Source organism: Ammospiza caudacuta, chromosome 1, assembly GCF_027887145.1.
Source record: "Ammospiza caudacuta isolate bAmmCau1 chromosome 1, bAmmCau1.pri, whole genome shotgun sequence".
NCBI classification, from domain to species: Eukaryota; Metazoa; Chordata; class Aves; order Passeriformes; family Passerellidae; genus Ammospiza; species Ammospiza caudacuta.
In genome coordinates, this window is record NC_080593.1 from 71886653 (window position 1) to 71914291 (window position 27639).

The 27639-nt window shown below is 41.4% G+C and overlaps 2 protein-coding genes across 2 annotated transcripts in view; one reads left to right on the forward strand and one right to left on the reverse strand.

Annotated features, from left to right (window-relative positions):
* The window catches only part of MYLK4 (myosin light chain kinase family member 4), an 81681-nt gene extending 69151 nt beyond the window's left edge, over positions 1-12530 (reverse strand). Inside the window, exon 1 of the mRNA XM_058807627.1 lies at positions 12241-12530. Coding sequence (XP_058663610.1) covers positions 12241-12296 — 56 coding nt within the window. The 5' untranslated portion in view covers positions 12297-12530. The remainder of the gene's footprint in view (positions 1-12240) is intronic.
* WRNIP1 (WRN helicase interacting protein 1) lies at positions 1542-26726 on the forward strand. The gene is made up of 7 exons (XM_058807634.1): positions 1542-2252; positions 11100-11291; positions 12303-12547; positions 18966-19198; positions 24249-24404; positions 25254-25333; positions 25793-26726. Exons 1-7 carry the CDS (start codon positions 1542-1544, stop codon positions 26066-26068), a joined length of 1893 nt encoding a protein of 630 aa, XP_058663617.1. The 3' UTR covers positions 26069-26726.
* Positions 26727-27639: the final 913 nt, after the last annotated feature.

Here is a 27639-nt window from a genome sequence, read left to right on the forward strand (position 1 = left end):
CAGGTTTGTGGGTTTTCTGAAAGGCTCTGACAATGGTAGGTGAAATACCCAACAGCTCAGTCTGAACTTTGAGCCATTATTCCATGGATCGTCTGATCTACTCCACAGCAAGGGATGATAAGATGTAATTGAAAGCTGTCAGGAAAAAACAGGACATGTTTCCAGATGCCCTTCTGCTACCTCCATGTCTACAGCTACTCAAATTCTACAGTGATTTAGAGTGGCCTGGCTGTGAAGACCTTGTGGCCTGACAGGACTTCAACCAAGGAAAGCTGATTCAGGCTCTCCATAGAGCACATCATCCTCGAAGCTTTAATCACCAAATGTGGCCATCTATCTTATGAAAATGACATGTCCTAATTAAAGGACATGTTTCTTCAAGCTAACCAGTGAGTTAGTTATCTGGGAAAATATTAATGGGATGGCAAGCTCAAATGTCTTACTGGGCTCTGTTACCAAGCAGAGACTAGGATTGAGTCCAAACGTGATTGTGCTCTCCACCATTATTATCTTAATACATCCCTGAAATAAAAAGCTGAATAATAGAATGTGAAATTTGTTTGCAAGTGCCTCCACCAAAGTCCTAGAGAAGAAATCTCACCCTGGTCATGTGTCACTGAGCAATGGGAAACTGTGACCTTCACATGGTGTGAAGTTCCATTTTCCCCCAGAGGAGGGTGAAAACCTTCCCCCAGACATCTACATTCCCCAGCTCTGGCCTGGGAGATACTTTCTTCTACTTTCTGGGTCATCTTTGGCAAGCCAATCAGTCACTCCAAGCAAAATACCTTGCTTCATGAACCACAGCTTCACTTGCACACTCGGAGACCACACATGCCATAAAAGCACTGCTTAGCGGTAAGCACAGGCGGTGCACACCTATGGTCCTGCTGCTTTTTCTACCCTACAGTAGCAAATCAATATATTTGCATTATAAAAATATAAACAATATAGTAATTGTTTCTAATTCTGATTGGAAAAGAAATGGGCAGGCAAATAGGTATTAGCCAAAAAGTGGAACCCACAAACACCTCATTTTACTTTCAACATATGGGTTTAGATTGTAATCCCTTTAGTAAAAACTAGGTTTACATGATAGGCTGTAAAGTACTTTGCTTCAAACGCAGTCCTTTGGTTTTGCATCATCAGTTCAAATAAAAAATTTTATTTCTGACCTGCTGGCCACTTTCTAACTAGCCACTTTCAAATTTTAAGCCTGGGGGTACTGTTAGCCAGTAGCCAGACTTGTTTACCTCCTAATACAGCTGACATTAGACTGACCTGAATTTTACAAGCTGGGAACTATTATGTCACAGTGTATAATTACAACTAAACATATACTTTAAGAAAGAAAACAAGATGTAATATGGAAAGAATTACCAGTGGGTCAAGTTCGGGTCGTAATTTAGGATGCGAATGGTACCGCTTACTGTGCCCATCTTTGAAATACAACCTGCCCTACATTCTGCACAATACAAGAGTTCGTTTTTGAACCTTATTTTTTAAAAATTAGTAATTTATTGATGTTTTTTCCACAGAGAATGACGTTTTCTCATATTTCAATGAGAAACCAGGTGGATCCCAAATCCAGAGCGCTCGGCGATGTTGCTCAGCAGCCGAGGGGCAGCAAAGCCCGGCTGCTGGGGCGGGGAGCGGGCCCTGGCGGACTACAGCTCCCGAAGGGCTGCGGGCGGCTCCGCTTCCTGCCCGGGCCACGGGAACCCATGGAGCCGACGGAGGGCGCCGAGGGGGAGCGGGTGGTGCAGTGCCCGGTGTGCCTGCGGGAGCTGCCGGGCGCCGACATCAACACGCACCTGGACCGCTGTCTGCAGGCCGGCGGCGCCGAGGCCGAGCCCCCCAGCAAGCGGCCGCGCCTCGCCGCCGCCCCGCCGGGCGGCCAGGCCGAGGGGCAGCCGGAGGAGGCCCGCCCGCCCGCCGGGTCCCCCGTCTTCTCCCTCTTCCACAAGGGCCGCGGCGGCGGGCAGAGCCCGGCAGCCGCCGATGAGAGGAGCGGCGCGGGGCGGGACGAGGCCGCCGTGCCGGGGGGCCATGGATGCGCGGCCGTGCTGTGCGGGGAGAGCCTGGCGCAGAAGCTGGAGGGGAAGCCCCTGGCCGAGCGGCTGCGGCCGGACACGCTGGGGAACTACGTGGGGCAGGAGCGGGTGCTGGGGGCGCAGACCCTGCTGCGGTCCCTGCTGGAGTCCCACGAAATCCCCTCGCTCATCCTCTGGGGGCCGCCGGGCTGCGGGAAGGTGAGTGCGGGCGGCCCCCTCGCAGCCGGCGGGGTCGGGCCGCCGCTGCTTCACGTGGCTTTTGAGGCCGCTGTACCTAAAACCTGCTAGTTTTCGGACTCTCTCTTTTCTTCGCCCTTCTGTCTTCTTGGTTTCTTTTGTAGCTTCCTTACGTTGGCTGATGTCCATTAGTTTTCACTTAAGATTACAAAAAAACACAACCTGCCTCGTGAATAAAATAGAATTGGTCCATCCCCATCAGCCCTGCTCCATGCAATTTGCTCTTTGGTTACACAAGGCCTCTCTTGCTTTCAGATAATTCAGATCTCATCATTCCAAAGTCTGTACCTAAAACATAAGCTGTGGTTTAGTTAATGGCTGAGAAGCTGAAAAACAGCCACAACACAGAATCTCTAAATATGTCTAGGAAACCAGCAGGTTAATACAGCACAGTTTGCGAGTACTAGGTTTGTTTTAGCCAATGAATTCTTGCCCATTAGAGAAGGCAGCACTGGTTTGGAAGCCAGGTAGCTTATGGCTAAGCACTCATCCACCTTCAACCACTTTTAGGCTGGTGGGTCTTTGTGGGATCTGACCACTGCATCCTCATGTCCTGCCTCCTTTAGCATACCAGGGGCCATCATGAATCCCCAGAGACCGTCTAGCACAGCAGTGAAGGGATTCACAGTTGTTGTGAGGGAAGGACCAAAGGAATGCCTCAGGTGTGGTTGAGCAGTGTTTAAGATCTCGCCTGAATTTTGTCCTGTTGTTCCACGTATTTCAGATTTGTGGTGTGGCAGGGCAAACAAAATACAGTTTTCTCTGTCAGTCTAATGTGTTCACAACATTTAGTTTCATCTATTATATATTTATATAATTTGGTGTGTTGGCTGTGTGAGAGTATGTTTGAGAAATCTGGGATAGGGGAAGCAATTGATGCTTAGCAGAGAAGTTAAGGACAGAGCAGCAGCTTGCTCTTATCAGCATACTTAATTGAAAATAAAAGAGACTTGCTGTGTGGTGTTTGAATAATAATGCTAATCAATCACAGTAAATAAGGAGCAGGTGTTAGAATGAGATGAACACCATTAGCAGTGATGCAGCACGTTTCTTAGGCTAGATAACATACACCTCAAGAGAACCATCTACTGAACTTCAATAATTGCCACTTCCTTTAAAATAACAAAGTAATAGCAGAAAGTAAGAGCTCAGAATAGATGGGATGAAGAAGGGCTGTCTCTGAAAACTGATTAAAGGGGAGGTGGATTGACTGAAGTAAGATGGCCAGAGAGAGAAGTGGAATTCAGTTCTTTAATAAATAGGAATTCTTTCTGAATAACACATTCAGGGGCTTGCTTCTATATTTTTTGTGGTCTCCTGCCTTTTGTTTCTTGTTATCTCTGTCATCAGCATGTGCTTGCTTTTTCATGAAGCCCTCTTTGCTCAGGAAAAAAATGCTGTACAAGTGCAGTGGTAGCAAAGCAAAGGCTGCAGAACAGTCTCTGCAAACTGGCACTGCTTCAGTGGCCTTTGAGTTGGGATCTGATGAATGCACCTGGCTTTGACCATGGAAGTGCTTTTTCATGAGCTTGTGAGAGCCTAACAGTTGTGTTCCAGGTCTCCTTTAGGAACCTTCTGTGGTAAGTGTCTTTGAGTAAAGGGTGATCTGTTTTATGCCTGTAATGTCACAGCTTTCGTTCTCCTTTCATACGGCACATCGTCCTCACCCATATGCTTTATGCATAATTGTATTTAGTAAGCTTGCTTTTCACAGAGTTTAAATTCTGTTGTTCGTCAATTGTCTAACAGTTCCACTACTCATCTGTTACATTTTTACTCACTGAGCAAAAATACTATTGGGTAACTCTTCTGCTTTCTAGGTTATTCCTTCTCAGCAGAGTTTTGAGTCTATCTGCTTTCAGCTGGCTCCTGATGAAACACCCATTATTGGCTGAACCAGAAATTCCTTCTGCAAAAAGTTGAACTTTGCCCCTTCACCCATGTTTATCAATATTTCTAGGATGGTGCTAGAGTAGAGTTTTATCTCAGGCCTTCTTCCCCATAAATCATAATGTCTGTCTGAGTTAAATAGCTAAAAGTTCTGTTCTTTTCTTGGATATGTCCTTATAAAATTCCTCTCCTGACAGATTTAACATGCAAGCAAAGTAGTCGACCTGAAGATGAAAAAGGAGATCTGTTCTTGCCTGCCTATCCCTCTCACTGTTGGAGTTGTGTGTATATAATATGTCTAAGAAGACATTCCATGAGAAAGCAATATTTGGCTTGAAAGATCCTGTAGAGGAGAAGTAAGCTCACTGCCTCAGGACCTGGTTGGACTGATCAGGAAAAACTGCTTCCATTAAGTACAGTGCTTTTCAGCAGTAACAAGGCCATAGGCTAAGCTCTGCCCATCAAAGAGCTAAAATAGCAGCATAATTAGATATGTTGGTCTAAATTCAGAAGTGCTGTGTAAGGTGGTCATACATTTCTTAAACCTCTACAGGCTCTTGCTACCCATGGAATCTGGTTGTTGCAGCCCATCTATGCCTTCTTCCATTTCTACAGCCAAATGCCATGGTAACTGATACTTTAGAAAGGGTAGAGCAGGACTAAGTAAAAAAAACCAAACTGAACATGGAATAAATCATTAGGGCCAAATTTCAAATCAATTTACATATTTTTCAATCTGGATGTTTATGAAAAATTGTAGTTCAAGAGCCTTTTTCTAAGCAAGAAGAAAATAATCTTGCTTGTTAAAGTGCTATAAATGTAATATTTCTTATTGTAGGTCAAGAGTATTTTTGGAGAATTTTTATCATGAGACAATAAAGCTAGGTACTAGAATAAAAATATGTGTGCTATGTAACTGCTCTGCCCAAGTTGATTTTGGCCTCAGCTGCACTTGAATATTGAAGGAAACATCCTCAAAATTGAAAAGACAAAATTGGGGTATTTCCGTTGCAATCCTTTTTTCTTTTGAGTTTCCATCTGTACTGAGTCCTCTTACTTTAAGGGAACATGATCTTTGTACCTTGAATCTGTCATCCTAATTACATAGGAAGCCAAGGTTTTCTGATGAAGACTTTGACTTTTTGTTTGCACTTTTGTCACTCTGAAGTGTTGAACACAAGAGCCAGTTTTCTTCTTTTAAGAAGCTGACCAGACTCAGGCCAGAAGAAACAGTGCTTGAAAGAGATGCCGTGGTTATTAACTTAGGAACAGTTAGCTTGTTCATACTGACTATGCAAATTTTTAAAGGCCTGTATAAATCCGAGTGTAATGTGAGTAAGCTGTGCTGTGATTTATGGCATCTTAATACAGGGATTTAGATTTTTGCATGTCTGCCATTGGGGCACCAATTTTAGTAAAGAGTTAGCGGGGGGACACAGCGTAACTTGAGCACCGAATAATTTTGCTGCCACAGATGAAGTTTAAGCCTTATAAACCTGAACATTCCGTATTTAAGTACAGTAAACATTCCCTCTTATGGCTGCTGTGTAACAAGAAAAAAATAGGTGGCAAGTGGCATGAACCCACTCCTTACAGAAGATAAGACAAAGAGCGTTCATGGATGATTATTTGAGGTTCATGTGTGCACTCCTGTAATAAGATAAAATATGCAATGTTGGTATGAGTGCAAAACATTAAAAACCCCAGTAAATGGTCTTCGAAGTTTCTATCAAATCTTCTCTGACATTATATTTTATTTCTAGGACTGCCTGTGTTTCTTTTCTTTCTTTGCATTCAATAAATGACCTATTGAAACACAGACAGAAAGTCCAGCACCTGTTTTGGTGCCCACATATTTATCATCACTTCTCAGTGCTTCCTATTTTGCTGATTCAAGTGGTTACCTAATGGGCTGTTTGATTGCTTGAGTATATTTTGTCTTCTCTTATTCATGCAGCTTGGGACGTGATTTGAACCATTTGAACTAATGAGTTCCTTCGATTGATTACCATGAAATTTTAAACGGAAAATGCATCATGTTTTTTACTGTAGTGTAAACTCAAAGTCCAGGACAGCTCTGAAAAATGGGTTAGCCATTGCAGTTACCTGTGTTTGCAACACTTCCTTTGCAGGGACCAGTGTTGTAATGCAGTGTGCTTGGTTTTGCTTATGCCAATCTAAATCAGGAATAACTTGGGGTGGCTCTCTAGGAAGAGAACGCTGGAAGAGAAAATACCATTGTATCCATAAAGCAGTTGGAATTTAAGTACACGATTCAGAATACAGCAAATGGAGATACAGCTCCATTTCAGCAAACATTATGCAATGACCTTGCATCTGTTTATGCTTGGTTGGGCTTGGATTCTGGAAGTGCTGTAAAGCACATACTGTGTCTCTTGTTCAGTGACACTTACTCCTCCAGTAGTATCTCAGTGGGCTATTTGGGGTTTGAGGAACCAAACAAGATGGGTAAGAATAGCATCTGCCCTTATATAAACACCAACTGCTGCTACTTTTGATTGTGTTTATCTCTATAGACAGTGTCCCCGGGCCATGTTCACCTGCTGTGCTGCCAATTTCCTTTAGACACGGCCTGGCTTATCTCCTGTGACGCAGTGTGGCACAGAGAACATCCACAGAGCTACATCCCAGAGAGCTGCTGCCCTGTGTGGCATCCAAGGATGCTGTTGGTGTCTCCCTCAAGGCAGTGAAACAGAGCACGGCCTTTCATGATTGCTTGGCAGCCACAGTGTGGCCCTGCTGCCAGCAGAGGGAGGGTTGAAGGTGAGGGGAGACCATTGATGGCAACACCTTGTAAACAAAGATTTGGAAATCCTAGCCAGAATAAAAGAAGAGCAAAAAATAGCTGCAAAGTCATGGTCAAACAGCTGCAAAGAAAATCAGGGTGCTAGTTCAGCACTCTGATAACATGGCTTAGACCCTACAGGTCTGTAGGTGTAACTAGCCTGTTGTGTTTTGCACTGGGCTTATCAGTCTCTTTTCATCCCTGCTACAAACATAATATACATTGTGGTTTGCTCTGGAACAAACCAGCAAAGTCACTTGTTGGGGAAACCTACATGCCAACTGGATTATCCGTGCTCAGGAATAATCCATGCTGTGCTGCACTTGTGCCAGTCTGTGCCAGATCTTCTTTGGTCACCTAAACATGGCCTGGCAGAGCCTACAGCCTTCCAGACTTCCTGGGAGAACTGTGTAGGACGTTGGGTTGCACAGTATTCTTGATATGGTCTAATCCTGTGTTCTAAGCCCTTCCCAGGTTTTTCCAATTCCACTTCCTGAAGTGAGCTAGGCAGTACCACTCTTCATTCTTGTAGGGAACTTTGGTGAGCTGATGTGGTGAGCATAGTTTAATGGCCTGGTACAGGGCTGCAAAAATCAATAAGACCATCTTACTTCTGAGCAGGTAGCACTTGAACATCAGCATCAATAAGACTGGCTTAGCTTGTATGAGCTTTTAACCCTTTCTTCCAGCCGTGGATGTGAGGGAGCTTTGACTACTGGCAGTGCAGAGAGGAGAGAAATACTTCATACTTAGGAGTGTTGCCCAGTCAGGGAGACTTCTGAGTATACAGAAAATTGTTGTCTCCTAGTACAAACACCCAGCTTACCAAACAGCAAATCTGATTGACTTTTCTGCTCTGACAGTGGGAGGTGTGTGGAGCCAAGCATGCTTTGTGGGTTGCTTTTGTTTCATCCATAACTTGTATCAAAGCCTTGAAAAATGAGTAGCATAGTTGCTGTGAGTGAGCTTGCTTGTTTGGGTTGGTTTTTTTTTGGTTGGTTGGTTGCTGGCTATTTGTAAATCTGAGATAGTTTCAGCTGCTGGGAAAGGATATTCTCATTTGGGCTGACACAAAGCAATAGGTACAGGATGGTGAAGGAGAGTTTCAGTAGTTGAGTGTTTTTTCTGTGTGCAGTGAGTCTGGAAATAAATGGGTTGAAGTTAAGTGTTATTCATTGGTGAATAGCGGTTCGGAAGTTTCTTGGTAAATCTCTTTCTGTTTCAGAACAGCTTTTGATGATGTCACTGCTTTAGCTTGTCTAAACAGGTAGGTCAGTAAAGTCTCACAATATTCAGCATAAAAGTTGAGGTAATAGGTATGAGTTTGAATAGTTTGGCGTCATAGTAGAAGAGAACTAAGAATGGTTTCTAGAAGGGGCAAGGAGCTGTGAGCTCCTTGTAAGGTGTTATTTTTAGTGAAGTTAGCAAAAGATTAGTTTGCAGGATCACTGGATCACTCCTATTCTTAATTTGTGGGAAACAATATTCCTGCTCCTGCCCATAAAGAAAGAAACATGAACTAAATAAGAAACACCTGTATAATAAAAGGAGTATTACCAATTTTTTTAAATTTTCCTTTTGTGCCTGTTATGCAGGTTCTGATTCAGGGGTACTCACAGTAAATTGCAACATCAGTGTCACTATTTAAAAAGATTTGTTTTCCAGTGTAAGAATCAAACATCAAAATTTATTTTAGATTATGAAGGATAATCAGTGTATTTTCTACTGCCTTATTCCATATCAGATTTCTAATTTTCTTCTTGTTCCTTAAATACATTGCCCATGGGGGAAAACTAGGAAATTAGCATGTGAGTTATAGGTGTTTTGTGCTACTGCCTTCATACTTAAGCTACTTTGCTTACATGAATTCTCTACTAGGTTTTGTGTTCCTTTAGGTAGCTTGTTACTGACTTTTGCTTGAGATGGTGGGAAAAAAGCAGCATAAAAATCCTGAACTCGTGGGAAGTCTTTCAGAGGACCAGGGAAAGTTTTGCATCTGTGTGATAGGCAGTTTGACTTGCTGAATGATTGATTGTGCAGAACAGAAGGAAGAGGCTGTGAACATGCCTGTCCTAGTCAAGCATTGCATTTGAAAGGCAATGTATGTTATTCTTATTGCAACCTTTGGTGACCCACAAGTTGGCAGAGGGAGAGAGGTATCTGCTGGCTGGGATCCGTGCAGCAGATTTCAAGTAGATTCTTGGTCTAACAGTAACTTTCAAACAAATCTCTTTGATTTTTTTCCCTAAATTAGAGTTAAAAATATGGACTCCTGTGCATGTGTATAAAACAAAGTCTTTACTGCTTTTTTTATAAATAACAAAACTCTCTGAGTTACAGCCAGGGTACAATGTGAGCTACCAGCCCAGTTGAAGCTACAAGAAGAATAGCTGCTTTATTTTTTTTTCTTTGTTGTCTCACCACTGCCACTTTTAGAGAAGGAAAAGGTACATTTTCCTTTTTCATCCTCAAATTTGATGTATTGGATGTTTGTGTGCTTTCAGAGATTTTTAAGGCATGGATATATCCTCTGAAGTCACATTCTGATTCAAGGCCCTTTTGAAAGGAAACATGAATTTTGGTTTTAACTTGATAACTCAGTTTCAAAGATATTTTTCTTTTGGTTTTGATGGGGTGGGGGTGGAATTAGCTTGTTATTTTCTCAGATCTTGCTAATATCTGTAGGCTTTGCTGCAAACACTTTCCAAGTGTTTTTCCAGTCTTGTCCTCTGCAATGATACAGCTTGAGGATGGGCTGGTGGATTGAGCTCCAGGAAACGAGGAAGGATCTGACATGGGGTGTGAGTCTTATGGCAGGACCTGAAATGACACTGCTTCTGAAGGCAATCAGGAAGCCCTTACTAAAACTGAAGCAAGAATAAATAACAATATATCCTTCTCCTTAGCCTCCCATTTTCTAACTTGGGCTGGTTGCGGTTTCAGGGACAAGGAAATCCGTTAAATGGACAGAGCAGGGTACTGCAACACCGTTGGTAGCCAAGTGGTAGGTGCTTGTTTCTGCAGCCTCCCTGCAAGAGGATCAGGTTGACACCACCTGCTGCTTTAACCTCAGCACTTAGAATATCTTCTGAGGTGGTTTTGTTGGCACCTGTCCCTGTCCTCATCTGCTGAGGCTCTCCTGTCTTCGGTCTGCTTTGGATCCTTCTCTACTAGAACCGTGAGCTTGATGGAAGAATCACATGTTTTCTCTAGCAGTACTTTCAAATAGAGATACACACTCTTTGGGGCATACACCTGTGTTAACTAAGGATTGTGAAGGAAAGTCTCAAAACCATGTCTGTGATATGTTCTGGTGTAGTAAATCTACCCAAGTTGGTGGAGGTTGTGTCTGTGCTTAGGTAGGCTAAGTGAAATTCTAAATAAATTTAGATTTGAAGGGGTTGTTCATAAGGACAGAAAAACAACATAACTGCTTACTAAAAACAGCCAGTTTGTTCAGTCAGCTACCTTTTGCTTCTCTGGGTCAGCATTTGATTACTGTTAACTATTTAGATTTAAGAGTTATATTTTTTGAAGTACACATGTCAATTTCTAATGCTAATGTTCTCATGCTTTTGTAGAAACTGCAGTCTGATTAATTTCATTTTTATGTGTATTTGAAATATAAAAGGGTTTAGTTAAAAACATTGTAGCTTTTTATTTCTCACATGCAGTTGCACTGTAAGCTCTTAGGCAGGTGTCTTGGGGTAGTCCAGCATCTTTATCCACATGCTCCACAAAATAACTGCACAGGGAATTGCAGTCAGCCCGTCTTCTGTGACAGAAATGTATTTGGCAGAGAGTTCTTCCGTGACAAAGGAGACAGCTGTCAATGCTGTCCTTTTCAGTACTGAGGCTCACAGGGTCTGGTATGGAAAAGTGCAGGCATTGGAAGTGCAGCAGAGGAATTGGCAGCTACCTCTAGCAGGAAGTTTTTAAGTCTTCTGTGCCCTAGAATAACGTGAGCTAAAAGCTAAATATTAACTCTGTAAACTGTCAACACTGCCCCTATGTCCAAAATCTATAGCTTTGTTCTTGACATATTTCCTTTAAATTGGTACTTTCTGTGTCTGAAATGATTTTTACAAAGCTTTCTCCTATTGCTGTTTCAGACTACACTGGCACACATCATAGCCAACAGCAGCAAAAAGAATGGCATGAGGTTTGTGACACTGTCAGCCACAAGTGCCAAGACAAATGATGTTCGAGATGTCATCAGCCAAGCCCAGAATGAAAAAAGACTCTTCAAGAGAAAAACTATCCTCTTTATTGATGAGATCCATCGTTTCAATAAATCTCAGCAGGTATTGTACTACACTGATGTTTTAAAAGAGCTTTTGTCAGCGCTTCTGTAAAATCTCCCACTTTGCCTTAAGGTGATACCTTCCTCTGGGCTTTTGATTTCAGTGTTAATACTTGTAGTAGATGAATTTGGCAGAAACATAAAAGTTAAATTCCTTAGCTGACTTCCAACCAACATTTAATTATTGTGATTCAGGGATTTAAATAAAAGACTGAGTTATATATAAATATGCCAGTCTTTATATGATACTTTTATGAAATTTTATTTTTTGCAAAGTCATGTTAGTAGTGTTTGCTGCACAAATCTTCATTTTAGCCTCCATTTGGGGGGGTAGCATTCTATATTACCTTTACAAAGGTCTGGAATGTGAATGTGCCAAAGGTGGGTATTTTAATGTTGTCCTCTCTTCTGTGTAAGAAAAAAAATAAGTCGTGGCATGGTACTTCAGGATAACACTGCAGCCATCACTTGGGCTTTTTTTCTTTTTTCTTTCCTAGGTATAAGGTTTTTTCAGTTGTGCCATGGAAAGCTTGAATTCTGTATGCTTGAATACTACAGGTTGCAGTTATTAAATTGAACTGTTCTGTAATCTTCCTGTAGTTTGCTGCATACAGAATTAAGCAGGGAATTGTAGCCCTAAAGGTTGATTCAAAGTATTTAGGAGTAGCGTCACTATTTGTTATCCTTGATAAGGCAATTTCTTGATTTCTTGTGTTGCCATGCAATAAACCAAAGTCATGCAAACCCAAAATTTGCAGATTTCTTTACCCTATTTCTTTTCACCTGGTAGGGTCATTCTCAGTGCAGTCATTTATTATTAAGGTGTTGTGTGCATGAAATTAAATAATTTCAATATCTGCAGATTAACTGCCTTGCCAGTGTGGTTATTTGTTTTATCAACAGGGAACCCAAAGTCTCACAAGACGCAAAAAAAAAGGTAGCCTACTCACATGGGATGTTTCAGGTTGTCATTGATCGAGATCAGCTTTTTCTGCTTCCCTCCCATGCTCAGGACACTTTCCTTCCGCACGTCGAGTGTGGGACGGTGACCCTGATAGGAGCGACCACAGAAAACCCTTCCTTCCAAGTGAACGCCGCTCTCCTGAGCCGGTGCCGAGTGATCGTCCTGGAGAAGCTCTCGGCTGAAGCGATGGAGGCAATTCTGATGAGGGCTGTCAGGTTCTTAGGGCTCCAGGTTGTGGGCCAGAGCGACCAGCACGGCACCCCTGCCACTGGCAGCAGCAGCAAGAGCTCGGAGTGAGTACTTTATGGGCTGCGGGGTGTTAACGTGCACAGCCCGAGGAGCTGACTGCCTGCCAGGGAGAGAATGAAGCAGTTGGGGGTGGGAAGAGAAACCCTAGCCACTTCTGATAGTAAAGAAAAGAAGTGGCAGCATATGGCAGGGGCGGGGGTGACAGGAGAGAGAGAATTCAGAGCATTGGCTCTCTCCATCCAAAACATAATCTCACCGTCTGGATTAGGACAGAATTTTATACTTGGATCCATAACTCCTGACTCACCCTCTCAGGATATTTAAATCTATTCTGCTGCTGAGGATTTGCTGAGGATTTGTCCAGACAGATAAATTCATATTAAACACTTTCTAAAGTTTTGGAAAAAACAACATCCAGATTTGTCTACAAGAGATGTTATCTGCCTTCTGAAACAGGAGGCTGGCAAATAAGAGTAATGCATGGTACTGTGGTACTCACATGCAAGCTATTACACTTCCTTCGTGTTGGTTCTTGGCTGCACTCCTTGTGATTTACAGTGCATTGGTGTGGTGGTGATTGACAGACTGTATGAAATAAATTTGAGGGAACCCACTTGAACTTTGTCACAGAATGTAAGCACAAAGAATTACCAACCTGAATGCTGAGGTCAGGACAGGTAAGGAAAGGTATTCTTTTTTTATTTTTAGGTTACCCGCCTCATGGTTTATTCATTTGTAGCTTTTATGTCTTGTAGTAATGTGAATTTTAGAAGAGAAGGCAGTACTGCATGTCAGCATTAATGTAGTGGCACAGCTGTGGTTGTGGCTACACCCTGACTGGGGTTCAGAGGCTTTCCTTTCTGTACAGGATTAAAGTACAAGGCATAGTTTCAGCTGCAGTTGTTTGGGTTTGGATTTCGCTGGACTCTCCATGTCTGTAACCTTCCAATAGCTATGGATGATTTAAACAGCGCGGTGCTTCATCAAACTGAAAGAAGTCTGGCAGGCAGACTGTCAGACTAACACAGTTTCAGAAATCTCTCCCTGGGGAGAGAGGGCCACACTCCAAAGGCAGTCGTGGGAGCCAAGCCTTTAAAAATAAAAATGGGGGTTTGAATGGAGGAGGTTTTGTTGCAGTTGTGTCTTTCTTATCTTTCATTATGCAGTCTGGTGCTGAGCTACAATTCCTACACTCTGTTGCTTATAAGTTCAGATTTTTATAAGCCATCCACCCTCCCGTGGTTCTGGTTTGGATTTCTCATTGATTCCTGCTTCTTGCTTCAGTGTCCATACCATTTCCGCTTCTTCATTTCCTCTCCACTGCTCTGCAGGAGCAGCTGTCTCAGCTTTTTATGCCCTTGCCTCTATGGAACAGAACTGTCATTAGATGCAGGCAGATAACTGTTCATGCTGTCCTGAAGAATAAATGGAAATCACCAATTACAATTTATTTGATTGTTAATGGTGCTCACCTTTATACCAGAGTGAGAAAGGGAGCTGTAAGGCAGCATGTCCCCAAACTATGGGGTGTACCCACTTTGAAAATGCTGCAGGGGTCTAGCAGGAAGGCACAAGAGATGTGTACATTGAATTTTTGGTTTCATTTCCCATGTTAGTCTCGCTTTCCAAGCCACAGCAGTGTAGTATGAAGTACTACACTGCTGTGTAGTACTTGGCCACAGTTAATCAGATGGTTTTGTATCACATCAGTTGTCTGACAGGATGGCTTACCTAGGAGATTTTGAAGGAGAGGATGATTCTTTGTGGTCTCTCTTGTTACCTTGAGGAATATGGTGAGGGTGAATCTTCCTTAGCCTTTACAAGCATCTTATGTGCTTGGCAAGGATGCAGCCATCCCCTAGTGATTCAATAGATTTCATCATCTGCACTCCACAAGGAAAGTGTGCTCTATCCAAAACTGTTCCCTTAGATTTTCTTTGTGGATTTTTCTTATCTTACTTCCACCATTGGTGCAGATTTCTGATAAGGTTAGATCACCTGGATTCTCTTTCACTCCCCTGTGGCCTTTTCTTGCTCTAACGCTGGAGCAACTAGCAGTGAGTTTTACTTCTTGGATATCTTTCTGTTTGTTGTGTCATCATGGCTCACAAAGGTTCTTTGACAGTTTTTATGTTTATTACTGGATTTCTTTAGGATAATATGTGCTTTTTGTTATATTTGCATCAGCATTACTGCCATCAAACTGTGCCTCTGAAGTCTTGAGTAAATCTGAAGACTGTACTTTACTGAAGTCTTTACAATCTGAAGACTGTACTGAAGTATAGTCTTCAGTATACTGAAGATGGAGAAACGAGAAAGGAAGAAACATACTCATGATGAAGAAAAGTAAAAAGTCAATGTTAAAGATGTTTTTTATTGCTGCAACTGCTTGTGCTTTCTGCAGTTTATGCTGTGTCAGTAGTAGCACCAGCTGTTCCAGGTGTGCACTGATACATTACACTTGTACTGTGTCAGTGGTGGAAGAAACCAAATTCTTCTCTTGGCTTTTTATTTTTGCCATTCAAGTGCTGCCCTCAGAATGGTATCTCTCATTGAAGTCAGACAGTAAACTGGATGGTTGATTAATGTGTCTGAAGCTAGATAGCACAGAAGGCACACAGCTGAGGGAAATGGAAGGAACCCCAGGTTCCTGTTGGCAAGCCCAGACATCATGCAGTTCAGCTTGCTACTGGCTGTATTACAAAGTTCTGGCGTGTTTCGAATTCACTGGTTCGTAAATCACAACACTGAAGGTGGAATTCCTTTGGATCTTCAATGTTCAATACTTTCTTGAAAATTTTTCCTTAGTTGAAATATCCATTCAATTGCCTTTTAGGAAATGAGTTGCTGAGGTGAGACAATGCTGTAAGGTAGTGAGAAGTGCATAACACACTGCAGTAGTTCAGTTGAAGAACTGTATTTGCCTGTAAAAGTGTTGCAGTCTGCCAAGGAGCGAACATAGTTTGAATAATTGCACTGAGAAAGTAAGAAAGTACTGATTTATGTGGGAAAGAAGCAATGAGTGCTTTATCTCGTTTTGCTCAGTAATTTTTTAAATCTTTGATCACACAGGTTCTCCTTGCTTGGGCTTCCTTATATTTACTCTGTGATACTGCTTATTCTCTCTTGTCATTGGCTCAAGTGCCGTGGTGCTGTGTAGGTTTAATGGGTTGTTCATCAGACATTTCATGTTGGTTCTTGGCACAAACTGTCTCAAGGGAATAGTGATAAAGTGGACCTGGAAGAAGGATTTATTATCCTGTAGTGGTAGTTTTCCATTCCTTGAGCTAGTATATCACCTTCAGCCCAGTGAGTGATGGATCCCAGCACGTCCCTTTTGGCTTGTTTATGTTTTGGTCTCCGTATCATTGGTTACAAGGTACCAACATTGACCATTGGCATCCAGTGGGTGTTCGGTGTTAATTTTGGAAGTTGAATAAAATATGGGATTGCCCATCTGCAAGCATATCAGGAGCTTGGAAAGAAGTCAGAAAGCATGGCAGTTATTCTGCCTTGTGGTTCTGATGGGTGCAGAAGTTGGATAAACTGGAGGGAGTAGGGCACTTGAGCTTCTGAAGACAGGATGGGCTTAAAAATGTAAAACACAACAGTGGGTTTTGGAAGCCAAGGTATTGAAATAATTGCCATCCTGATTTTGAAATTAGACTCCTGCCTAGTGAAGTTAAATAATCGGAAAATGGAATTTAATTGCTCAGAAAAAAAAATCTCAATTCAGTTGTTCTGAGTATAATATTTTATTATTTTGAAATACCAAATGTGTATGGAGCTGAGATTATGCAACAGGAAAGCATTGTGTTATTTCCAATCAGTGATTCTCATCAATGTGCTGTGCAAGCAGCTTGTATGTGGAAGTTTTCTCCATTTATTGTTGTTCTTTATCACATCCTGCATGTCGTGCTATTGTAGGCATGGACTGCATCAGCCAATACATAATGCATTATTTAAATTGGAATTGCCATTACCCTTAGGTTACAACTGAATTTCACCATGGAAATGGACAAGGCCACTGCTTGTAACCAGCTTTTTCATACTTTCTTGTGAATATTTGTTTCACTTCCTGTAATATAAATTGCTTACATTGAGTCAACAGGGCAGTTAGAGTCCTATAGTGAAACAAGAGACATGAATTCAACTCAGCTTTAAATTAGCAGGCAAATGGCAAAAGTGCTCTTGAGGCCTCAGCTTTTTTTGGGAAAGACTGTACTTAACTTCTTCCAAGGTAGTACCTGCCTTTTACTGCTCTCAATGCTTCCCCTTTACTGGCATCACTGTCTGCAGTTGTGGTATCTGTGCGAGGAGGCCTCAAGCACAGGATGTGTTTCTCTGTAACCAGCAGGCAAAGAGCTTCGTCCTTGAAGGTGAAATCTTCTCTCAAGTATGCCCTGCTGGTGTGTGAGAAGTGTTTGCTCATCATGTTGTATATTTGGGGTTGTTTCTGCTGAAGGAGGCCTTAGCAGTAGGATGTCTGTGTGTAGTGCCTGCTGGTTTTTTAAAAAGAGCATTTGCTTTCCTTGCTGGCTTTTTTAATTTAATGCTTATGAGAGATCTGGTACGGTACCCATCTGTAGTGCTGAGGGATGAATGTTGCTTCCTGATTTTCAAGGAATTTGATGCTTGAGATAATTGACTAAGTCTCTGTGCACTTGCATTGTTCTGCTTCCTTGTTCAAAGATGGTGTTTGAAACACCCTGGCAAAAGTGCCACTCTGTGTGTGTTAATATTTTTTACTAGATTCATCAAATGCATGGGAAATAAGGAGGTGGAAAAAAGTCATGACGAGATGCATGTGATGCATCTGTTTTTGCCAGGATGTCATTCCTACTGTCTACTCTCTGCAGCATGGGGTTTGCCCCTAGAAGACATTTGTCAGCTTTCACTTGCAGTGGTTGATTAGGATTGCAGCTCTACTAGTTCTTCCTTTTTATGTGTGGCCATGAGAGGACTCAAATATGAACTGCTAAATTTTTTCCAGAACCTACAGTCTCTTTCTTTTGTGTGACAAGTGCAGAGTGGGTTTCCAAGGAGGAGGAGATGGCAAGTAAAGAAAATCAATGGACACATCTGTCTGGGAATCCTGATGCTGCCTTTTTCTACACCACTGGTAGTAATAGTAACACATCTTTTGGTAAATGAAGATGCAGGGCTGTTGTGAATCCTTAATTATTTGACACACAAGAGCTTCATAAGAAACAGCCTCTCACACCAAGCCCTATGTGCTAATCCTTACTGATACCTGTCACTCTTGATTTACAGTGCAGCTACTACAAGTGGCTCAGTTCGGGCCATTAATGTCATGTTTTAATTCCATTAGCTGCTGTCTCAAAATCAGATCAGTTACACCTTCTGCCTTAGTTGTTACCTTTTCTACATAACTGACGTTTGAGGGTTAGATCCCCAACAGGGTGCCTATGAAACATGCAGAGGTGAGCTGGTTTGGATGTGTCCCAACAGTGAGGACTGCAGCCTAGCGGGTGAAGACCTAGAGACAAAACTTGAGGACTTCATTGTTCTCACAGATTTTTCATGGACTCACTAGAAGATCTCAAGAGATCCTGCTGCTGCATTTCTCAGGTCTTCTCATCTTCATAGAATCACTGAATATTCTGAGCTGGAAGGGACCCACAAGGATCATCAAGTCCAACTCTTAACTGAATGGCCCATACAGGGATCAAACCTTTGATGTTATCAACACCGTGCTCCAATCAACTGAGCTAGTCTCAGTGATTTGTTAATTTAGAACATGATTTCACTAGAATTTGGCCTTTTTAACATTTGTGAAACACTTGGAGCAGTAGATGGCAAGAAGAGTGATGGACATGTATTGGGATGCAGCTTCTTTCTAATAAGATTTTTTTTTTTACCCCAGTGACTAAGTTGTAATATGAAAAGAGTAGGATGCACTGTGTTTTACATTGTAAACAGCCTTTCCAGTTGTTGTTTTCTAAAGAACAACTGATAGCACCTCTTGCTGTTGTTAGTAGTTAGTTCAAAACATCATGCTAATGACTTTATAACTCACTATATTCTCTTACCTGCATTTGGATAGCTTGCTGCCTTTTCACTGTTCTTCCACTAAGGAATTTGAACTGCCACCAGTGAAATGCTGATGGAGTAAAACCTTGTAAAGTTCAGCTAGCTGTATCAGAACTAGGCTGTGGTGAAAACCTAAACCTAGTTTTTGTTGAATTTATTGACGTGAGGAAAAATAAAGGGGTTAAATAGATGAGAGCTCCTGCCCTACATTTTTTGTGTGCAATTGTATTTAGCAGGCACTGGAGCAGGAGGAAGAGGATGGGCCCCTGGTTCTGCAGGACAAGTTAAGGCAGCTCTTAAACCCAGCTGTGCATCAAGAATCTTTGTAAAGAAACATCATCTCCCCAGCACAACAGGCAGGGAGAGGAGTGCCATGGGGGCTAAGGGTGTGTGGTTATTCTGTTGCAGATTCCCGGTGTACATAGAGGAGAAAGCTCTGAACACGCTTGCCTATCTTTGTGATGGGGATGCCAGGACTGGGCTGAACGGACTCCAGCTGGCAGTTCAGGCCAGAGTAGCAGCGGGAAGGAACGCTCCTTTGAACACCTCTGCCAAAGGTGGTGCTGCACATAGCATTCTGGTAACAGAAGAGCATGTAAAGGAGGGGCTCCAGCGGTCTCACATCCTGTATGACCGAGCAGGTGAGTCACAGATGCAGTTTCTGAGATGCAATGTTCTCCAAATGTGATAGCTTCTCTAATTCCTCTTTCTTCTCCCTTTTTTGTTCCAGCTGCTCTACTGAAACAGTGGTTGTACTGAAGTTTGTCCCAAAAGTTACTTTTCCTCTACAGTGCCGTTCAGCTTGAAATTACTTCTCAACCAGGAAGTGTAGATTAGCTGAAAGACCCATTTGCTGTCCTGAGAACAGTTAGTTGCACGGTGAAATTATTTGTTATTTAAGGTCTATGAGGGTTTCAGTGAAAGGGGCAGAAGAATTTCATGAGGACATTTTTCTTGAAGGGCTGGATATCTTCCATTGCACTTTTACTCCTTTGAAAGTCTTGGGAGTGCTCAGATCCACAGCAATATGTTATGTCAAAACCTGAGCAGTTTGCTTTATTTTTAGAGTTGCTTTTTAAGGTAATGAATTCTGTAGCTTGCTTAGGGCAGGCCACATAAATCGCATTGCACTTAATGCTTCCTAGAGTGATAACCACTCTTGCGAAATTTGTGACTTGGCAATCTTAGGCATCACAGTAGCTGGCCACTAAACCATTTTATGTTAGAGGGTTAAAAATCAGTGAGTGTCAGAATTAGGTGAATCCCCTTGAATGAATATGCTGGTTCTTCAGCAACACTTGAATGACTGTGCAGAATAGTATGAAATGATTATGCCAAGCAGTATTTGAAGAACTCATTTATTTTCTTTTTTTTTTTTTAGGCCATTGTTTCTGATATGCTGCATTAACTGCCACTATTCAAAATCTGTGATGAGAGCTTTCTTGAGGCTGGTTATAACATATGCCCGCCTGCAGCCTTCTTGCTACAAAGAAATAATGATGACTCACTCTCAGGGGAAAGGCAGCTGGGCAGATACTGATCTAATGGCAGCTGAGAAGTCAAGGGCAGGCAGGGGGAGGGAGAAGAAACATTTTATGGGGTCTGTGGCAGGAAGAGGTCATGACTAGAAGGAAGTGGAAAATCTGACTGGTTCGCTGGTACAAGTCTCTTGCACAGCATAGGTCCCTTGTGTGTTTGCTGTCGCCTTGTGGCCACTGTCACACAGAACTCTTGGCTATGTCACCTTCTTGCTCTGGTAGAGATGGCATCTTCCTGAGGCTTGCATCAAGTCTGGGTAGAGTGTGTCAGGCCCTTCTTTGTTTCAGTAATCTTTGTTGTGGTTTATTGCGGGGTTTTTGGTTAGAGATTTTCAGAATGGTGAAAGCAGTGAAAACTGTTTTTCTGGGTTGTATAAGTGCCAGAAAGCCTGACACCGATATTGTCACAGTAGCAGGTTGCCCAAGTACATGTCTTTTCAGAATTTCTTCTGTAGAATGGTCTGTGTTGTCCACTGACTGTTGGCTGCAGGTTGACCACTTTTGTCCATAGTAGAGGTAGCCATTTGTCCTAAATACTAAGGACTTTCAGATGGCGGCTACTGCATATATTTTATATTTTTTTTGGTAGCATGTTTTAGCTAACACCTTTTGAATCACAGCTGTGGTGGTGGGATCTACAGTCCTCTAAAATAAAATGCTTCAGTCTTTTAAAGTGGAGGGTCTAATCATGATAGAAACAACACACATGTGTTGCATGTTCATGTAGAAAACACAAAATAATTTATTAGTGTTCAAAGAGTAAATATGGACTTTTTATTTTACATTCTTTTTTGTTAACCTTCTGCAAAATTTGCCAAATACATGTAATTCGGCATTCTCTTCTGTATTTTCATCAAGTAATCTAGGAAAGAAATCATTCATAATGCAGTTGTTATGCTGTTGTTCTAATCTATGTGCAGACATGTAAAGAAAAGGTTTTTGTGCAGATAGTTTTTGCATTTTAGCTGGAAGGACAAAGAAACAACTTTAATCAAATTTCACTGCGAGCAGCTGCCTGAAACCCTTGCAGTTGGAGAGGAGACAAAAACTGTTAGTAATATTTTAGCTTTTAATTGCAGTTGGTAAAATTTTGATCCTTTTAGTAAAATGATATAGCAGCCAAATTCATTGAAGTTTACCAGCAGATGGGCAGTGACTAGATCTTTAAAATAGAGTTGTACTGTTGCCCCTTCCTTTTACAGATTGTATCACTCTGCTAGCACTGATTTAATAAGATAAATCAGTAATTTCACTGCCTCTGTGGTGACATAACTTCATGTATGGTAAACACTGGGAATGTGTTACGCTGAAGTTAATTTATTCTGCAGTCTGGAACACAGTTTTTCATTTACCTTCTCAGGAGGAGAAAAGAGAAGGTATCTCACTCTCCTGGGTTTGCTGTCAGGGCAGAGCTTAGAGCCATGTGGATGGGAATAAGTTGCTATTCCATACCATGCACATCATTGCTGGGGTAGGGGAGTGGCTTTTTTGGAGTTGGATTCCTAACTGGTGTTAAATCACCTCACTTGCACCATAATGGTTTTTTCCAGCTCATTTTTCTGCTGGATCAGAATGAGAAGTCTTCTCATCCATGCTCTTGGTCTACTCTTACTTCCAAGGCTTTATTCTTTCCTTTATCAGTGAGCAGTTTGATGTTTACCTTTGCCTAAGATAAGAAATAATTTGAGATGGGGACTGATTTTAGTTTTGCCCACTGCTTTGTGAATAGAAATGGTTTAAGAAGCTCCAATATTAATTATGGTCAGTGAACAAGACCTTTTCCCATATCTTCTACCAATATGACTTGAGTTAAATCAGCGCTTTAAACTAGCCTGAAAACTCCTCATGAGCACATAAAGCAATCTGTGGGCATATGTCAACAAGATTTATATATCGGTATATGTCAGACACTAGAAAAGCTCTCTCTTCCACAAAGCCTCTTGTGCCGTGTCTTATTTCAGAGAGGTATTTGCCTTTGTGGGAACTGCATAGAGAAAATTTATTTTGATTCCAAAAATTCTTCATAGTTTTGATTTCAAGAGGCATCTGAGATACAGCAGAGATAGATAAACTGGTATGTGAATGTCTCTCAACTGAATTGATAAGGCCCAAACCTATATGTTAGCTAACCAGCATGAGAAGGCTAATAAATAAAGGTCTACTAAAAGTTCTCGGTTTTTTTAAGCTGCTTTTGGTATCTCAGGCTATCTATAAACTGTATTTTTAGAAAGTTTAGAAATGTATTTTTAGACATTTTAGAAATGAAAAATCTCTCTCCAATGCACATCACTGTATTTTGTCTTTACTTGATAGTGCAACGTGACTATACTGAAGTATTGTCATTGTAGCTCTGTCACCAACACGAATTTTGTAAGGAAGGAAATAAGAAGCAAAAACTAATTCCCTTCTCAGCCTGAAGTCTGAAATTCCCTGCAGGTTTATATATCTAAACCAAACCTATCTGCTGGATTCCTTCTGCCTCTCCAGCTGAAATCCTCACATATGGCATTTTACAGTAGCCCAAACAGCACATAAAAGCCTCCAGCAGAAAACTCTGGATGAGTGCAACCTCTGGAGATATTTAAAGGCCATCTTCCTTACTTTTAAGAGACCAAGAGACGCCTCTTGCAAGAGGATGATGCGAGTTCAGCTGCTCGGGGTTACTGCTCCTGACTCAAGTGTTTTGGTGGAGCAGGGACGTGCTGTTTGTGTTGGCTCCAGTGAGGGCTGCATACCAGGGCTCTTTGTGTGGAATCCTGGCAAAAATAGCTGTCTGACTGCCTGTGCTCACCAGCAACCTCTTGAATTCCCCACAGAATCACACTCTAGCAGGAGCAGAGATGAGGGCAGTGGACCTGGGAGGTGGAGGTCTTGCTGACTACAAAAGGAACAACTACAGCAGCATGGTGGTGTTGGTTCCCAAACTCACTCAGGCAGCCCTTTTATTTTTCAGGGCCTACAAGTCACTGCTGTGTTCTGATTTGGCCCTCAGGCTGTAAATCCTTTTAGCCTTAGGAAGAAGAGGAATATTAACAGATGGCTCTGCATGCAGCCAGTTGCCTTTACAACACATATTTAGCTGTGAGCCAAGGAATGCTAGGCACTTGAAAAATAAAAAAAGCAGATAACATGGAAATATTGCAGCAAAATACTCTTACAAGTTTGATTAAAAGACATGCATAAGAATCAAAACCAGTTGAACAGAGGAAAATTGTAAGCAGGAAGGGTCTCATTCAGTGTTTGTAATACTGACTCCCTATTTTTAATTGTAGCCCTAGAAGATCTGTGGGATAGCTCTGTTTCTCCTTAGAGTCCAAATCTAATAATATATTAAGCTTAAATATTAAAAAAAAAAAAATCCTTGTAATTCTTTCAGTCTTCCCACTTTTTACTTAGAAACCTGGCATTTCAAGTGTTGTTGCAGTAGGGCAAGTGTCCACACTTGAACTCAGCATTTCTTAGGGGTTTCCCAGGGTTGTGCACTGCAATTCTGTTTTTTCTAAATTGTATGGTGTTCCATCATTGTATATCCATGGCATTTCCTTTTTTCTCACCCCTATAGAGCACATCAAACTCGTGTTTTACTGCGCATTTCATTTTCAAGTTTTAGATTATATGAAATGTCGCTTTTCTAAAATATCACTACTGTATTACTGTATCCAGTGCTGTCTTGTATCACTGGATTTCTCTTGATTCGTGTGTTGTCTTCTCAGATCTCTGTGTGTGTCCAAAAGCAATGATCATCTATTTCTTTGTGCTTGTACTTTTTGGCAATTACAAACTATTTATGTAGAGTTTTCTTCCTAACTGCTTAAGATATCTGGGGTTATCTTTTTTTTTTTCTTTTGAAGGGAAGGCACTTAGTTTACAAAACCCAAATTGTTTGCCTAGCAATGTTTACAAAAAAACAACTTCCTTTTCATCAGCAGTTGCTCTGATTTGCTTATGTAGTTAGGGAATGATTCACATGGGAAACCATGAAGGCACTGCAAACAGTAATGAACACTGTAACCACATATCCCTAAAAAGAGCTTGAAAAAGCACCTTATGTTTACTGATGTAATCGAGTAAAATATATTCTGTTCCCTTAAAGGCATTTCACTTAATTTCCTCCTAACAGCTTTGTGTATTGCTTCTCCCCCATCCTGAACAGGAGAAGAACATTACAACTGCATCTCTGCCCTGCACAAGTCTATGAGAGGCTCTGATGAAAACGCCTCCCTTTACTGGCTTGCTCGAATGCTTGAGGGCGGTGAGGATCCACTCTATGTGGCAAGGAGGCTGGTGAGGTTTGCAAGTGAAGATATAGGTCAGTATTTGCACTATTTCACATGGGGAAATCATGTTGAATGAAGATCTGCCAGGCTTCTCTGGTTTCTAAAAGCTGGCTTCTGAAAAACAAATGCAAAATATGCAGAATAGGTACAGAATACTGAAATGCTGCACATGGCATAAAAATTTTGTGTATGCAAGCAGAGACCTACATGAGGTATCATTGTGATGATTACCTATTTCAGAAAAGACAAATGTGTTTGAGGTCAGGGTTGGTGTGTATTAATATGGATTCTTTTAAGCCCTGCTGGTTAGTAGGTCACCAGTAAACTTGTGCCAGCACAGAGTGTGTATTTCAGGAATGTCTGATTTTTTAATAAGTCTGGCACATGAATACCTACCATGACCTGCATTCCTTAGGTTTAATAGCTGTAAGGCATGTTTATTTACTTATCCAAAGTAGTAGATCCAGCAACACTTTTAGCACATATGTGATGGGTGAAGAGTTAGGAGAGCTGTGAAGCTATGTCTGTATAGCAATGTTTCCCCATTTCTTTATTAATTTCAAAAGGTAGGAGAATCGTATGTGGTCAGCTACTGCTCAGGCTGCCACTGTGTGGCAGCAGATTCAGTCTAAATCATACACACAGCTTAGACTTTTTTTTTTTCCTTTTTTTTTCTTTTTTTTTTTTTTTTTTGTGGGAGGAGGAAAGCTTGTGGAAGGAGGGAGTGTATCTTATGTATGATTTGGTATTGTACCAGGAATTCCAGTATCTGAATAAGTAACTCTGAAATATGCAGGAAAGGGAAAAATAGTTTAAAAAAAAAAAGACATTAAGTGAAGTAAATAGACTCTAACCTGCTTTTATCTGATCCCTTTCTGTAGGACTGGCAGATCCTCTGGCTTTAACACAAGCAGTTGCTGCTTATCAAGGCTGTCACTTCATTGGAATGCCTGAGTGTGAGGTAAATGCTTCATTAATTCATTGATTTGAAAGTTCTGCAAACTGTAAAACCTATCTGTAACTATAAAAAGAAGCAGATTGCAAGGACAGGACAGACTTAGTTACTTGTTCATTGTGCATGTCCCTTCTTTGACCAGAGAACATTGTAGGTCTTAAAATAGATGCTGTAGTTTAAAAAGAAGTCACTGCATATTTATTGTTAAAATGTGATGCATGAACATATATAATTTTTCTCTGGTTTTTTTCTATGATAGATAAAGTAGCTGTTATTTTCTAGTAGTGAAAACCATGGAGCTATGGTATTGTTAAATAATTCATCTTGTTTTAAGTATTCATATTATAGTAGCAGGCAGAGGTCAGTTTTACATCCCTGCCATGCTGTACAACCAACCTGAATAACGGGCCTTTTCCCAAAGGGCTTAAAAGAGGTAATTTAACCTTTCACTCTGCTTGTTTGCAGGTGATTCTAGCACAGTGTGTAGTGTACTTTGCCAGAGCCCCAAAGTCTATAGAGGTGTACAGGGCATACGGCAAGGTCAAGGAATGCCTGAGGATGCACACAGGACCACTGCCCCCTGTTCCCCTGCACCTGAGAAACGCCCCAACAAGGCTCATGAAGAACCTGGGCTATGGAAAAGGCTACAAATACAACCCCATGTACAAGGGACCTGTGGAGCAGGACTATCTACCAGAAGAGTTGAAAGGAACAGACTTCTTCAAGGAACGAAAAACGTGACTGCTGTGCTCAGAATCGGTTTTGATTTTATGACTCATACATTTCTACTGGGATCAAAATTCCCCTTACAGTGTCAGCTGCCTGTTACCCTGGTTAAAAGGATTAAACCACCAAGCCTTATAGATACTTTTTTATCCTTCTGCTTTTATTGCTACTGTTCAGAAGATATTTTGTAAAGGATTGCAGTTAGGCAGTGTAGAGATGCAAAATGAGCTGTATCCATATAGTGCTGTCACTGGTTTAAATGAAATTAAGAAAACAATGAGACTTGTGTTTCTGACTCTTGCTGTGACACAAGAAATATTACTGTGCTGCTTTTTAAAATCAGTGGCTATTTCAGATTTTGAGAACATTATTTTCCAGAAAAATAGTAAATTGTACCTGCTCTGCTAAAATACTGTACAAAATATAATTACAGAGTAATTTTTGCTGTTATGATCTTTCAGAGACCAATTTTGTACAACAGTTATTAAACCAATAAAGCTGTTACAAATAGTGTCTATGCATTTGTTTAAATACTCCTATGACAACAGTGTGGTTTTGAAAGTTTGATCTCCCTTTAATTTTATTATCCCTTCCTTCCAGAGCAAGTTAAATTCATTTTGTAAGCAAAATAGTCATGAACATGACCACTGGAGTGATACCAAGCTCTTCGCACTTCTCTCCAGCTGTGATATGACCCAGCCACCTGCAGGTCAGCTGTCCGGACCACACCAGTTGCAGGTGAGTGTTTCTTGACACAGAGGTATTTGTGCTGTGTAGTGTTTAGATCAGAGGGGTTGCCACAGCCACATGTCTGGAGCTCATTCAGAGCAATGTTCACAAGCCAGGAGGCCTGTGGGCTGAGAACGCAGTGCCAAGTCCAGAAGCCAGCTTTATTCTGCTTATTCCTCTTAATTCTCAAGACAGATTGCTGACCTTTGGCCTTGATCAAAAGTTTTGGATATACAGCCTCCAAAGTTTTGTGATTTGTATTGGAGATTAATTTTGTTGTGAGATTGCCTTCATATGAAGTTCTGTGTGACGTAGGGGGTCAAGCCAAAGATCCTGGTGTAACTGAAATGTTTCAGAAACTGAACCTTTTGCATGACTATGTACTGTTAGAGGGTTTCACTCATATTCTTTAAACATTTCTATGTTCTGCTACCTTAAATAAGTAGTTTTTGAATGGGCAAAATGTGGTTCTAAAGACAAGCAAGTATTTCAACAAGCTTTATTTATGTACATTTGCATGCTTTTCTTTTTAACACAATTAACTTTGTTGTTGTTTGGTTGGAACTTCTTGTTGCATAAATTAAGGGGTTGATTAATTAGATTAATATTTTTATCCTGATGGTCCTCCGAAATGCTTTTGGAGGAATAAACAAGTTGTGGTCTTTTCTGTGCTGAACCAGCATGTGCTCACCTTCAGAGGGCAGCACAGGTTGGCAAAGGGTTCAGATGTGGTGCTTCATTCCTCAGCCTCCAATGGAGGCAGAAGTCGTGTCCCTCAGGGCAGATCCATCAGACAGTGCTGTTTAATTGGCTACCAAAATATTGGTAACAAGAAGTTAATGTTTCAAAGCCATTGT

Bases quoted from the DNA above. Each gene is read 5' to 3' on its own strand.
- WRNIP1 (XM_058807634.1), top strand. From the start codon at position 1,542: ATGACGTTTTCTCATATTTCAATGAGAAACCAGGTGGATCCCAAATCC. The intron at 12,548-18,965 runs GTGAGTACTTTA...ATTCTGTTGCAG, and splicing joins AGCAGCAGCAAGAGCTCGGA to ATTCCCGGTGTACATAGAGG. The intron at 25,334-25,792 runs GTAAATGCTTCA...GCTTGTTTGCAG, and splicing joins TTGGAATGCCTGAGTGTGAG to GTGATTCTAGCACAGTGTGT.